Raw genomic sequence first — 14,231 nt, 5'->3', positions numbered from 1 at the left:
TACCCGGAACTCGTGCTCGAGTCTCAGTTTTTCAAGCTGCACCCGTACCACGTCTCCATCAGGTTTTTCAATAGACACCACCTCCAGCTCCCCTTGGGGAAACACACCTTTAGATACATAGTGCTCTACGATAGCTCTGTGTATCTCCTCTCTCCTCATTGTCGACTTCCCCTTAACAAGATTCAACCGTTTGGCCACAGCTGCCAATTCCGCTTTCCTGGCATCCTCTAATGCCTCCAAGGTCGGCGCCTTTAGAAATTCCTCAATCTCCATTTCTGCTGTTTGCCTTTTCTTTCTTTCGGGAATTTTAACCCAATCAATTTACTCCGTCCCAAATTTAGCGTTCAAAATCGTGGACGAGAACCCCACTTATGTTACGTACCCTGTAACTGGGTTGCCAAACCAGCAGAAATGGATCACTCAGTTGGAGTCTGGATTACTGGAACTAAGAAAGTTTTATTAAAGAAATAAGCAACACAGTACTCTAATCAAAAGGATAATGAATACAACAATTCAGCAATGATAAACACACATGTACACAGAAACTAGGATAATAGGATCAATCAAGCTCTATCGCCGTCTAAGGGTAAATGACCAGTTTCAAAGTGACGCAAAGTTCAGTTCAGTTGAGTTCAGTTCAGCTCACAGTAATCACTGCCGTGGGAGAGAGGGAGAGAAAGCGAATGAATATTCAAAAACGGCTTCCACACAGACCTTCGATATTCCTCGCAGTCAGCTTTCGGGCGAGCCCTTTGTAATGTCTTCTGAGGTCACCGACTGTGTCCCCTCCGTTCCTCTACAGTGAACCTGGCACCCAGGCAAGGGCGGACACACACCAGGTTCCCGCCGATCGTTCCTTTCCACCCTGTGCGTCTATGGCTTGGTCCCGCGACCAGCCCTCCAAAAACTCCCACCGACTTGTGGGAGACGCACCACTTTCAGGATCTCGTTACCTCGGGGTGTCATGTGTGTCCTGCCTTAGCGAACCTGTCCCTTTTTATCCCCCTGCTGGGGTATCGCCTGTCCATCACTTCAAACAGTTCAGGGTTCAAAGAGGAGCCGGTCTTGACAATTCCAGACCGCTGTCTCCTTCCGTTAAGCTCTCCCATCTCTTCATTAACATTTCCAAATGCTACTCCATTGTCTTCACTTATTTCTCTCTCCTGAAGACAGGTGGCAGATCAACTGTTGATCCCACTGGTGATAGCACAGGACAGTCAATATCTTAGTCTATGTGTACTTTCGTCACAACATAAACAATCAATGTGCATAAGAAGACAAACTGTGCAAATAAAAAATAAACAATACTAAGACCATGAGTTGTAGAGTCCTTGAAAGTGAGTCTGCATATTGGGGAATCAGTTGAGAGTTTTGGTAAGTGTGGTTACCCATGCAGGTTCAGGAGCATGATGGTTGAAGGGTAAGGATTGAAGGTTCCTGAACCTGGTTGTGTTGGACCTAAGGCTCCTGTAGTTCCTTCTTGATGTTTTTTTTTCCTATTTTCACAGTTTGGCTTCTTTTGCACTGTGGTTGTTTGCTCCTGATTTGGTTGCTATAACCGAATTGGGCTAAATGTCTCTTTTCTGTGCTGTATATCTCGATGACTATCAAGAGTTTTGCATACTCTTTATGTGGAAAAATACATGCCTATGACTGAATCCAATCAAGGTGTGTGGTCAGTTGCAAAGTTGGAATCTGTGGCGCAACCAAGAGGCCATCCAGGCCATGCTGTCTTCTTTCTACCGCCATCAGGCAAGAGGTACAGCAGCCTTGTTTCCAATACCACCTAGTTCAAGAACAGTTATTACTCTTCAACCATCAGACTCCTGAACCAGTGTGGATAACTTCAGTCATCTCATCTCTGAACTGATTCCATAGCCTGCAGACCCACTTTCAAGCAATCTGTAAATCATTTTCTCAGAATTATTTATTTGTTTTGTATTTGCACAGTTTCCCTTTTTTTGCACTTTGCTTGTTTGTCAGTATCTACAGTAGTTTTTTTAATTGATTTTATTGTGGTTCTTTGTTTTACTGTGGATGTCTGCAAGAAAATGAACCTCATGGTTGGAAATTATGACGTATAGATACTTAAATAATAAATTTACTTTGAAGTTTAAAGAAGATATTGCGGAATGTGCTTCAGGCTACAATTTCATCAAGGTGTTTGCATGTTTTCCGTGTAGAACAGTGGGTACTCTAAAGTACGCCTGCAAATATCGAGGAACATGGGTGTGAGTGTTCGTCTTTGGAAACACCAGGGTAATGCTTAGAAACTGATTAACAATAAGGAAATCATGAGTTCCAGGAAGTAGGCTGGAAACTGAGTTGCAACCAACAATCTTATAAGCCTCAGCCCCACTGAATGACAAAGCAGGTTTCAAGGCCTATGTTATTTCCGCTACTTCGTGAAATCCTTGCTTCGGTACAATCCGGTAAGATGGCGAGGTGCTTATTCACAACAGTTTCTCCAGGTCTAACAAAAGGTGCAGATGTTTGCCTTAAACATTTTTCTTGCAGTTGCAAGACCCTGTTGGACATTCGTAATACAAAATACTGCGTCTGGTTCATTGGTGAGACCGATGATGGGTGGGCGGGGGGGCTGCGTGGCCTCGGTTGTTACACAGGCCAGTTCCTCTTGCCGCTTCATCGCCTGTTACGTCCACCCAGGAGCAGCACAGTAGAGAACAGAGGTGCAGTGGGCATGCTGAAATCCGTGCTGGGTTGTGGGGGGTGGGGGGCGGGGTTGGCCCTTGCAGGCCAGCTCTCCTGTTGATGCTGCTCTCTGGTGTTCGCTCACTGGAAGACAAACTGATTTGCTTGGGGGATGTGAGGAACTGCGGTGTGCTTGTTCTCCAGAACAACATCCAGTGCACCATCGATCTTCAGGCCATGACTCTCAGGGATGTGCTAATATTATTATGTGACTGAAGTGCTATCGTAGCTGTATGTGACCATATGTACTGCGTTTCACTCCTTGGCCCTGGACAATCACTTTCATTTAGCAGTATACTGTACATCTGTATTGTTGAATGACAATTATACTTGAACTTAAGCATGAATGACACAAGTTGTGCATTGGATTCTGTAGTTCATGTTATGATGTGTTTTGGGTTTCTGGTGCTCCTTTTGTTATTCTTATTTTGGGGAATCTTGAATTAGGGCAGCCTGCAGATAATGAAAACTGAGCTGAACTAATTATGCAACACACACAAAATGCTGAAGGAACTCAGCAGGCCAGGCAGCATCTTTGGAAAAGAGTACAGTCGACGCTTTGGGCCAAAACCCTTTGGCAGGACTGGAGGAAAAAAGGTGGGAGGGGAGATTACAAGTTGGTAGGTGAAACACAAGCTGAAGTGGGAGGAATGAAGACCTGGGAAGTTGAATGATGAAGATACAGGGCTAGAGAAAGGGGAGTCTCATAAAAGAGGACAGAAGGCCGAGGGAGAAAGAAAAGGGGGAGCAACAGAAGGAGGCGATGGTCCGGCAAGGAGATAAGGTGAGAGAGGGAAAAGGGGATGGGGGGGGGGGGTCATTACCAGAAGTTCGACAAATCGATGTTCATGCTATCAGGTTGGAGGCTACCCAGACAGAATATAAGGTCTTGTTCATCCAATCTGAGGGTGGCCTTTTCACACGTATGACGTTCTAACCATCTCTGAAATTTGGTTAAAGGATGGCTGCCTTTGGGAGTTGAATGTCCAAGGATATACGGTGTATCGGAAAGTTAGGTTAGTAGGCAGAGGAGTTGGTGTGGCCTTGTGTGTAAGAAATAATACTAAATCATTAGAAAGGGATGACATAGGATCAGAAGGTGTAGAGTCTGTATGGGTTGAGTTAAGAAATGGCAAGGTTAAAAGGACCCTAATGGCAGTTGTTTCCAGACCTCCGAACGGCAGCCGGGATGTGAATTACAAATTACAGCAGGAGATAGAAAAGGTGTGTCAGAAGGGCAGTGTCATGATAATCGTTGGGGATTTTAGCATGAAAGTGAATTGGGGAAATCAGGCCTGTACTGAACCTCGAAAGAATTTGTAGCATGTCTAAACGTTGGCTTTTTAGAGCAGTTTGTTGTTGAGCCCACTAGGGGATCAGCTGTGCTGGATTGGGTGTTGTGCAATGATCCAGAGGTGATAAGAGAGCTCAAGGTTAAGGAACCCTTAGGGAACAGTGATCACAATATGATCAAGTTCACTTTGAAGGAGAAACTAAAATCCAATGTATCGGTATTTCAGTGGAATAAAGGAAATTACAATGGCATGAGAATGGTAGCAGCTGGTTGAGTGGTGTCAAATTCCCTTTCTTGCGATCTGACACCAATGTGATTTTCCAATCCCCTTGCATACTGAAGTCTCCCATTACAATTGTGTCATAACCCTTATTACATGCCTTTTCCAGCTCCCTTTGCAATCTTAAACCCAAATCTTTACTACTATTTAGAGGCCTATATATGATTTCATTTCGGATGTCTCCCTCCCCCTCCCACTTTCAAATCTCTTACTATCTCTTCTTTCAGTTAGTCCTGACGAAGGGACTCGGCCCGAAACGTCGACTGTACCTCTTCCTATAGATGCTGCTTGGCCTGTTGCGTTCACCAGCATTTTTTTGTGTGTGTTGCTTGAAATTCCAGCATCTGCAGATTTCCTCGTATATGATTTCCATAATGGTTTTTAAACCCTTGCAATTTGTCAACTCCACCCACAAAGATTCAACATTCTCTAACCCTTTGTCACCTCTTTCTAAAGGTGTAATTCCATCTCTTACTAACAGAGCCACATCACCGCCTCTACCTTCCTGCATGTCTTTTCGATACAAAGTACATCCTTTGATGTTAAACTCCCAATTTCCTTCAGCCACAACTCAGTGATGCCCACAACCTCATACCGACCAATTTCTAATCGTGCCATGAGTTTGTCCACCTTATTCTGAATGGTACATGCATTTAAATACAACACCTTCAGTCCTGCATTCTTTACCCTTTTGAATCTTGCCTCTGTGGTACAATTTAGTCCTTGCCTGCTGGCTTATCCTGACCTCTATCGTACTGGTTCCCATCCCCTTGTCATAACTGTCGGGAGTATTCAAAGACATCTTCAATCTCTCACTGTTGCACTCAGAAGCTCCCACCTGCTTCACGAGGTTGACAATCATACCAGTGTCCGAGAAGAACAGGATAAGCTGCCTCAAAACGGCTACTGTCAAATGGCACTCATATTTACTGTGATGAAATGCTTTGAGAGGTTGTTCATGGCTAGAATCAACTTCTGCCTAATTTTCCAATCATTACAATAGGTTTACAGTGAATGCAATCTTACAAGCTCTCCACTCAGCCCTGGCTCACCTTTAATGTAGAAATACCTACATTAGGCTGCTGTTTATTGACTACAACTTAGTGTTCAATACAATCATGCCATCAGTCCTGGGCCTCTGTACCTCCCTCTGCATCTGGTTCTTTGACTTCCTCACTGGGAGACCACAGTCTGTCTGGATCAGAAATACCATCTCCTCACTGACATTCAATATGAGTGCATCTCAAGGATGTGTGCTGAACTCACTGCTCTTCTCTCTACGACCACGATCGTGTTGATAAAGTTTTAAGGGAATTAGGGGATTCTCAGATTCCTGTAAATAATGGGTTAAGGTTGAGTACTGACTGTGTCTGTGTATTCTGGTTTGTGAACGGCTACAGCATGTTTAAGATGATGTCTCACAGCTGCTTCTTTGGAGCGAGATAAGGGTAAAAGCTCACACAGATCCATCAAAAGATGTCTCCTGATGTTTCACACCTTTTGGTTTCGACAAAAGGCGGTTGCTGATGGAGATAAGACAGGACATTCCTTTCTTAATTAAAGTTTAAATTTGGTGGAGTCTCTCATCTAAGTTATTAAGATTTGCTCTATTTGAGCAGCTCGAATGTCTATCGAAGTGATTGTTCTTTTGTATCGGTGGCCTTATGAATTGTAACAATTCTGAAGGTCGAGCAGTGAACTTGTTTGAACCGCCAGAGGGATGAGAACGCTTCCCCCCTGATGTTGGGACCAAGTTCCCTCACCGGCTGAGCTCGAAGAAATAAACTGGTGAAAATATAAGTAACAATCTTTTTGTGCTGTGGTTATTTGGTCCGGTGAATTTAAGTTTACAGTGTGGCTAGGCATTGCTCAAACATCATCTCTACATTTGCCAACGACAAAACTGTTGTTGACAGAAGTGAGGTAGATCAGCTGGTTGAGTGCTGTCAGTCAGACCAGGGAAGTAAGTGATTGTGCTCTTTAGGAAGGGTAAGTCAAGGGAACACACACCAATCCTGATCGAGGAATCAGAAATGGAAAGGGTGAGCAATTCCAAGTTCCTGGGTGTCAACATCTCTAAAGATCTATCCTGGACTCAACATATTAATTCAATTAGGAAGAAGACACAACAGTGGCTCTTTCATTAAGAGTTTAAGGAGAATTGATATGTCATGCAAGGCACTCATAAATTTCTACAGGTATACTGTGGAGAGCATTCTAACTGGTTGCATCACCATCTGGTACGGAGGGGCCAGATTCAGAGAAAGCTGCAGAAAGTTGCAAACTCTTCCAGTTCCATCATGGACATCAGCCACCCCACCATCCAGGACACTTTCAAATGGTGATGCATCAAAAGGCAGCATCCATCCTTGAGGACTTCCACCATTCCATCATCAAGGTCCTCTTCTCATTGCTACCATCAAGGAGAAGGTATAGGAGCCTGAAGACACACACTCAATGTTTCAGGAACAACTCTTTCCCCTCTGCCATCAGATTTCTGATTGGTCCATAAACCCATGAACACTACCTCCTTTCTACTCTTTTTTTTGCACTACATTTAATATTTTTAATATATATGTCTTACTGTAATTTATAGTATATTTTATGTACTGCACTGTATTGGTGTCACAAAACAACAATTTTTGTGATGTATCATAGTGATAATAAACTTGATACTCTTTAGGAAGGATAAATAGAATAATTTTTGTTCAGCAGCAGATGGTTCAATGTCCAGGGCAAGATATGGGGAATATGAGCAAAATCTTTGGTGATCATCTGAGTCTCACTGCTGGTGGGGTTAGTAGAAGTTGAGCCATTCGGGGCTTTCTAAAAGGAGACAGAAGATACAAGAAGATGCTGGAATATGCAGCAACAAGTTATCTGCTGGAGGAACTCAGTGGGATAGATGGAGAGTTTTGACCTGACTAGAAAATTATTTTCTCTCCAGGGCATATCCAATTGTTTTCCTCCCACAGATGCCACTGGACCTTCTGAGTTCCTTAGCAGATTGCTGTTTTCTGAAAGGAATTGGAAATGCCCTGGAAAGAAAATAATTTTTGGGGCTGCAGGGGAACACTACTGACTGGATTTTTCTGTTGGAAGCCTGCATGAACTCAGTGCCAAGTTTCTGTGACATATCACAAACACAGGAGATTCTGCAGATACTGGAAATCTAGAGCAACACACACAAAATGCTGGAGGAACTCAGCAGGTCAGGCAGCATCTACAGAGGGGAATACAGTCAACATTTTGGATCAAACCCCTTCAGCAGAACTGGTGAAGGGCCTTGGCCTGAAACATTAACTATTTGCTGCTGTCCATAGATACTACCTGACCTGCTGAGTTCCACTTGCAGTTTGAGTGTGTTGTTCTGTGACTTAGCTTGATAATTCTGAAAATTAGTTACAAGGTGGAAAAAGAGGTCCAGATGAAAGCTCAGAGGATGGTGCGAGTGTAGATTGAGCTGCCAGTGGAAGTGTTGGATGTGGGTTCAGTTTCAACATTGAAGAGAAGTTGGATAAGTACATGAACAGGAGGGCTCTAGTCCAGGTCCTGGTCAATGGAACTAGTACTTTGGCACAGAGTAGATGGGCTGAGGTCCTATTTCTGTGCTGTGTTGCTCTGTGACTAGAAGTAGCAAGTTACTAATAGTTTCACAACCACAGCCAAAGCTGACTCAAAGGTTATGGGGTGAAAACAGGAAAATGGGGTTGAGAGGGATAATAAATCAGCCATGGTGGAATGTTGAGTTCAATAACCTTAGGAGCACCCATGTAACAAGTTCTTTAGTAATCTGGTATAAGTATTGGAACCAAAGTGATTTTGTAACGATAACTTCAGGCGTAAATCTACCTGTGTCTTTTGTAATGTCTCATCAAAGTTAATGCATGAAATACAAGGTGTGTCGAGTTAATGAAATGTAATTGCTCTGAGGCATTCTGGTGAATGAAGTTACAGTACAACACTCATTGTCATCCAGTAAAGAAGTGATGATGAGGTAAAGAAATGACCAGCTGCGATAGCAAGATTAAAAGGAAGTGTTGGGTGGGGTTGTGTCCTTCACAATTTTTTGTTCCTCAGCCACGTTATCGAGTCCCTTTCCATAAAACCACAAGGAATAGGTGCAGAATTTGGCTATTTGGCCCATCAAGTCTGTATCAACATTCCACCATGGCTGATTTATTATCCCTCTCAACCCCATTTTCCTGCTTTCTCCCCATAACCTTTGATGCCCAGTGTCATTAAGAACCTGTCAACCTCCACTTCAAATATACCCAATGACATGACCTCCACGGCTGTCTGTGGCAATGAATTCCAGAAATTCACCACCCTGATGCTTAAGAAATCCCTATTCATTGCTTTTTTGTATTCTGAGAGTGTGCTCTCTGGTCCTAGACTCCCCTTTGATAGGAAACATCCTCTCCAGATCCACTCAATCTAAGCCTTTCATTAATCAATAGCTTTAAAGAGACTCTCCCCTCCATTCTTTTAAACTCAAGGGAGAACAGGTCCAGGGCCATCAAATTCTCCTCATATGTTCATCATCATCATGATGTGCCACGTTGTATGATGTGGGCGATCATGGTCTTTCTTTCACCATAATTGTTCTTGGAAAATTTTTCTACAGAAGTAGTTTGCTATTGCCTTCTTCTGGGCAGTGTCTTTACAAGATGGGGGAACCCAGCCATTATCAATACTCTTCAAGGATTATCTGCCTGGCATCAGTGGTCACATAACCAGGACTTGTGATATACACCAGCTGCTCATACAACCATCCACCTGCTCCCATGGCTTTACGTGACCTGATCCAGGGTGCTAAGCAGGTGCTACACCTTGCCCAAGGGTGACCTACAAGCTAGCAGAGGGAAGGAACGCATCATACCCACTTTGGTAGAAACTTATCTCCACCCCGCCACCCACCTCATACGTTAACCCTTCATTTCCCAGGATCTATCTTGCAACCTCCTCTGAACCCTCTCCAATGCCAGCACATCCTTTCTTTAAAAAAAAAAGGAAATTGCCTTTTAAACTCTCGAGAGAGCATAGGCCATCAACTTTTATGCTGTTGATGTTTCTGTAGCAGGCAATTTCTTCTTTACGAGGGCGAGTTACTAGATCGACACTCCAGCATGGATGGAAAGTATGCCTGGGGAGCTGGCTGGTTTGAGCTCGGGAGCCTTCACTCCAAAGTCCGGTGCTGATGCCACCACGCCGCCAGCCAGCAACATCCTTTCTCAGATAAGGGGCATAAAACTGCCCTCCCGATTCCCCAGGTGCCTTATCAAAACTATTCTTTGGTTTAACTTTTGTGTTGATTACCGCTTTCAATAACTTTCCAACTGAGCTACCCATTTCAAGACATTTCAATGTGTTTTACAGCCTGTTCATAAGCTTCTATAAACAGCAATGTGAAAATGACCAAAACGTAACAAAAGTTGAGAGTTGAACAAAACACTAGGGTTAACGTAATACTTCATATCCATGCCTTTAGATCTCTGATATCACTGGTCAACAAATTTTTCAGAAGTATTGCTTCCTCAGCATTTTTTTTTTGTTCATGATAAACGGCTTGAAGCTGAACACAAATACAATTTCAGACTACTTGTATCACACTGGAATTTGGAGAAACAACCGAACTAAAAATGTTTTGTTGATGATTTGCGCTTGTACTCAGTGTCTGAGGCTTCTCGCTGAAGTGTCCAACAATAAACAACCTGTATTGATGGATTCCATTTGCGCTGATACTGTTTCTCCATGAACACAATGTCCTGCTGAAATCTTTCACCGTGCTCGCCACTGACAGTGCCAAGATTTACAGGGAAGAAGTCTAGACGGGAATGTAGAAAATGAATCTTTAGTGACATATTGCACTCCATGATTTTAGACCATAAGACATAGGAGCAGAATTAGGCCATGGCCCATCAAGTCTGCTCTGCCATTCAATCATGGCTGATCCTTTTTTTTATCTCCTTAACTCCAGTTCCCAGCCTTCTCTCTGTAACCTTTGATGCTATGTCTAAACAAGAAGCTATCAATCTCTGCCTTAAGTACACCCAATGACCTGGCCTCCACAGCTGCGTGTGGCAACAAATTCGACAAATTCACCAGCCTTTGGCTAAAGAAATCTCTGCGAATCTCTGTTTTGAAAGAGTGCCCCTCTATCCTGAGGCTGTGCCCTCTTGTCCTAGACTCTCCCACCCTAGGAAACATCCTTTACACATCTACTCTGTCTAGGCCTTTCAACATTCGGAAGGTTTCAATGAGATTACCCCTCATACTTCTGAATTCCAGTGAATATAGACCCAGAGCCATCAAACATTCCTCGTATGATAACCCTTTCATTAATGGAATCATTTTTGAACCTCCTCTGGACCTTCTCCAAAGCCAGCACATATTTTCTAAGATGAGGGACCCAAAACTGTTCACAGTACTCAAGGTGAGCCTCACCAGTGCCTTATAAAGCCTCAGCATTACATCTTTGCTCTTGTATTCTAAATCTCTTGAAATGAATGCTAACATGGCATTTGCCTTCCTCACCAAGTCAACCTGCAAGTTAACCTCAGGGTGTTCTGCATAAAGACTCCCAAGTCCCTCTGCACTCAGGTTTCTGGATTTTCTCCCCATTTAGAAAATAGTCCGCACATTTATTTCTTCTACCAGAGTGTATGACCATGCATTTTTCAACATTGTATTTCATTTGCCACTTTCTTGCCCGTTCTCCTAATCTAAGTCCTTCTGCATCCTACCTGTTTTCTCAACACTACCTGCCCCTCCATTAATCTTTGTATCATCTGCAAACTTGGCAACATCTATTCCATCATTTAAACCATTTATATACAGCATAACAAGAAGTGGTCCGAACACCAACCCCTGCAGAGCACCACTAGTCACTGGCAGCCAACCAGAAAAGGATCCTTTTATTCCCACTTGCTGCCTCCTACCAATCAGCCAATGCACTAACCATGCCTGTAACATCATGGGTTCTTAACTTGGTAAGCAGCCCTTGTCAAAGACCTTCTGAAAGTCCAGATATACAACAACCACTGCATCCCCTTTATGTATCCTACTTGTAATCTCCTCAAAGAATTACAACAGGTTCATCAGGTAGGATTTTCCCTGAAGGAAATCGTGCTGACTTTGTACTATCTTGTCCTGTGTCACCAAGTACTCCATCACCTCATCCTTAACAAATGACTCAGTGTGAGAAGAATGCTTGAGCTAAACTCATTGGCACTTGAACTTCATAGATGCTGCACCTGCTGCGTATTTCCAGTACTTCTGCTTTTGTTTCTAGACAGCACCTCAAGCAACCAGCCTGCCCTCCATGGACTCTGTCTACATTTCTCGCTGCCTCAGTAAAGCAGCCAGCAGAATCAAAGACCCTACCCACCCTGCACATTCTCTCTTCTCACCTCTCCCATCGGACAGAAGATACAAAAGCCTGAAAGCACATACCACCAGGCTCAAGGACAGCTTCTACCCCACTGTGCTGTTATCAGACTTTGAATGGACCTCTTGAGTGATAGGATAGACTCTTGGCCTCATAATTGATCTCTTTATGATCATGCACTTTTTTGGTAGCTTTTATACTTTATTCTGCATTGTTATTGTTTGACCTTATTCTTGCTGAATGCTCTGTATAATTTGATGTGATTTGCATAGAATATGTAAGACAAGCTTTTCACTGTATCCAAGTATATGAGACAATAATAAACCAATACCAATACCCATCGTGATCAGTTGTGTTCCCATATATATGTTGACAGTATTAATGATAATTAGAAATCTCTTGACCTACTGACTGGAATTATCTGTTTTGCCCGCAGGGGAGGTACGCCTGACCCCAGAAGACTACGCCAGAGCTCAGAAGTACTGCAAGTATGCTGGCAGTGCCCTGCAGTATGAAGACATAGGGACGGCCGTGCAGAATCTTCAGAAGGCCCTCAAGTTGCTTACCACAGGGAGAGAATGAGTCCTCTGCATTGCAGCGCCTACCTGTAACCATGTCCACCCGAGTAGCTGACCAGTGCCTGACTCCGGTCTGTGTTCCATAACAAAGGAGCCTGTTGTAACCTCTTCAGCAACTCCCCTCTCACTCTGATCTAAAGAACTATGTTGGTGTTTCTGATCTCGAAGGAAAGGGCTTTGGGCACTGGGTGTGACTATTACAAGCTTGGTTTTAATATTGTCTGAAAGGAAAGAGCACACTTAGTAATAATGCTAATGGAGCCTGCATTGAGTTCTTCAATTCTTCTGCTTTATCAGTGAGGTAATTGCCCTGTAAATGGATATTTTAACAAGTGTGTTCCACTAAGTGGCACCCAGGTAGTGAGATAAGACCATGTGCGACAGTCTCCATATCCTTGGACAAACATGAGAAAATCTGCAGATGCTCGAAGTCTAAGCAACGCACACAAAATGCTGGAGGAACTCAGCAGGTCAGGCAGCATCTATAGAGAAGAGTAAACCTTTTCCTCTTTTCCATTGATGCTGCACGGCTTGCTGAGTTCCTCCAACATTTTGTGTGTGTTCCATATCCTTAGACCCAGGTAGTCAGATATTGACAGTCTCCATATCCTTGTACCCAGATAATCAGACGAGCAGCAGACTCAGTACCCCTGTACCCAGATAGTCAGATGTGTGGCAGACTCAATATTCTTGTACAGCAGCATGGAAATCAAGCCTATCCACCCCTTAGCAAGCATGCTCAGATTCCCACTCATCAGGCTGAAGAGGACTTTTGTCTTCCACAGATACAAGCACACCAAATGACCACCTCCATAAGCCGTACAAAGTGCCCACATTGCTGAGTGGGTCTGGCCACCTGGTTGCAAGGGGCCAAAAATGGAATGCAATGGCCACAAAGACAGATCTCCAGCTTGCAACCAAACTACCTGGAATCACAAGTTTGATGTGCCCAATGTCTCCCAAAACGGCATTGAACATCCAATCTAAAATATCCATTCAGAGGAATAATCTAGCTTCACTCGTAATATAACCAGTTCCCAGAAATGTTCAGTATGCATGGATGAGTATTGGTGACATAATGTCTTGTGATAAATACCGTGTTTGTCTGTTTCTTCTCGGGGATGAGATGATGTGTATTGCACTGGATGTGTGTGCATGTGTGGCTAAATCAAACGTCTAAAATTACTGCTCTTTAGTTATTTACAGATTTTCATAAACCCACTGAAACATCAAGTGCAGCAACTTTAACACAGCATAATAGTTCTTAATTGGCCTTGTATAACATAACAGTACTGATTAAAGCATTGTTTTTTTATTTTGGAAGGTCACTAGAGAACTAAATTTCATTGTTAATGAATCCATCCTCCCCTCCCCCATGGTCAACAAGATCCCCTAGGCCTGATTTGCAATTGATGTGAAGTACTCCCACATGGCACTTTTGGTTACTTGTACTGATCAATCTATAAGAGAAATAAAATATGTGTCTATGATCCGTCATTGTCCTGTGCTCACTTGCATTGGGGAACTCAGATGAAGTCAACATTGAGCTGATAGATTCACCAGTTGGTGAGGGGGAGCATTTTTAATCAGCGCCAGTAGATACAAGAAACTGTCAGATACAGGAGCGGAGCTAGGCCATTCAGCCCATGGAGTCAGCTCTGCCATTCAGTTATGGTTGATTTATTTTCCTTCTCAACCCCATTCTCCTGCCTTCCCCCTGTCACATTTGATGCCTTTACTAATCAAGAGCCTATCAACCTCTGCTTCAAATATACCCGACGAATTGGCTTCCACAGCTGCCTGTGATACTGAATTCCTCCTCATCTCTGTTCTAAATGGAAGTCCTTCTATTCAGAGGCAGTGCCCTCTGGTCCAAGACTCTGCCAGCATTATTCCCTCCACATCCACTCTTTTAAGCTGTAGATGCTGGAATCAGGAGCAAAAGGCAAAATGATGGAGGAACTCAATGGGTCGGGC

At 43.5% G+C, this 14,231-nt stretch overlaps 1 protein-coding gene across 1 annotated transcript in view; it reads left to right on the top strand.

Annotated features, from left to right (window-relative positions):
• The window catches only part of vta1 (vesicle (multivesicular body) trafficking 1), a 334,690-nt gene extending 320,939 nt beyond the window's left edge, over window positions 1–13,751 (top strand). Inside the window, exon 8 of the mRNA XM_072264791.1 lies at window positions 12,113–13,751. Coding sequence (XP_072120892.1) covers window positions 12,113–12,258 — 146 coding nt within the window. The 3' untranslated portion in view covers window positions 12,259–13,751. The remainder of the gene's footprint in view (window positions 1–12,112) is intronic.
• Window positions 13,752–14,231: the final 480 nt, after the last annotated feature.

Source organism: Mobula birostris, chromosome 8 (genome assembly GCF_030028105.1).
Source record: "Mobula birostris isolate sMobBir1 chromosome 8, sMobBir1.hap1, whole genome shotgun sequence".
Lineage (NCBI taxonomy): Eukaryota > Metazoa > Chordata > Chondrichthyes > Myliobatiformes > Myliobatidae > Mobula > Mobula birostris.
The sequence above is the reverse complement of the archived record's forward strand: the minus strand, read 5'-3'. Positions and strand labels throughout refer to the sequence as shown.